The sequence below is a fragment of the Alligator sinensis genome, unplaced genomic scaffold, assembly GCF_000455745.1.
Source record: "Alligator sinensis unplaced genomic scaffold, ASM45574v1 scaffold1028_1, whole genome shotgun sequence".
NCBI classification, from domain to species: Eukaryota; Metazoa; Chordata; order Crocodylia; family Alligatoridae; genus Alligator; species Alligator sinensis.
Genome location: NW_005842846.1, coordinates 16610 through 17910, shown reverse-complemented (window position 1 = coordinate 17910; position 1301 = coordinate 16610). Strand labels below are relative to the sequence as shown.

General features: G+C 41.0%; 1 protein-coding gene across 3 annotated transcripts in view; it reads right to left on the bottom strand.

Annotated features, from left to right (window-relative positions):
• The window catches only part of CCDC90B (coiled-coil domain containing 90B), a 15260-nt gene that overhangs the window by 12437 nt on the left and 1522 nt on the right, over window positions 1–1301 (bottom strand). For all 3 annotated transcript variants that reach the window (XM_006035511.3, XM_025191659.1, XM_006035510.3), the window contains exon 2: window positions 449–568. In XM_006035511.3, coding sequence (XP_006035573.2) covers window positions 449–568 — 120 coding nt within the window. The remainder of the gene's footprint in view (window positions 1–448; window positions 569–1301) is intronic.

Here is a 1301-nt window from a genome sequence, read left to right as displayed (position 1 = left end):
CCCCCCGCCCCCCCCCCCCCCCCCCAGTTTTCAGATTAAAAAAAGTAACCCTAAATCCACGTTTTTCCATGATTAAAATGAAACGCCATGAATAGATAGTTATATAGTGGTGTTTCATTTTAATAACGGAAAATTGTGGATTTGGGGTTACTTTTTTAATCCAAAAATTGGGGATTTTTTTTTAATCAGAGAAAACCAGGATCCCTGATTTATTACTGATCCTTTATACCAGTATGAAATTCCTCTGACAGGAGGAACCATATAAGCCTTTACATACCTATGATCAAGTGTTACCTTATGAGTTTATTGCTGTGGTTGTCCAGATTACAGATGTTTCCATTTATGCTTTAGGGGTTACCAACAGGCTAGCAAGACGGTACAAACTTCTGGATACTTGGGGAAAGTAACAGCATGGTTTTGTTTGGGTTACTTAACAAGTGTTGCTCACCATGTGCTTCCAGATCCCGCACTAAAGCATGTGTATCGAAAGTTAGCTTCCTTTGCTCTAGGGGGGTTATTTCAACTCTTCTGACATCGTATGACTTCATAAAGGCTGTGGCAGCAAAACCTGAAATTGGCAAGAAGCTCTTTAGTCATTAGTTCCTTTATTAAGTTATATCCTGGAATGCAATAACATCCACAATATAAAATCATATCCAAAGGAATACAAAGGGACACAAATGTGCATGTACATCTGAAGGCTGGATCATCCCTCAATGGCTTGATTATAAAGCACAGTGGATACAGGCAACGGAATAACCATTTTCTTTTGCCTCCAGCCTTACAAATCTCATCCTACCTGATCTACACAACAAAAAGCAACTCAGAACAACTCACAGAGACACTCTCATGGACCCAGAGGGATAGATTTCCATCTCCAGCTCCCTCTGCAAAAATGATGTTTATTTCCTACCTGTGGGGACTTTTTACCATCTTTAATTTTCCCAGAGCTCGATGAAGAGCATTTGAGCCCGAAAGCTTGCAGAAAAATATTTTTTTTTCTGTGATTTCCTATTTGGTCTAATACAGTGTTTCCAGCCCAAGGCACACCTTACATTAATAAAATTTTTCTGCAGCACCAGCTACTGCATCCCCCATCCTCATACCTATTGTAGCTCATTGCCATGGCAAAATTCAGCGGCACACCTGTTCATTTCTGACGACACACTTTTGTGTCGCGGCACATTGGTTGGGCAACACTGGTCTAATAAAAGCTATCATGTCTGAACCAAGAGTTTTAGACTTTTGCAGACCTGTTCTGCCTTTACAGACCACTGCTTCCTGAGGCCGTCTGCAGCAGC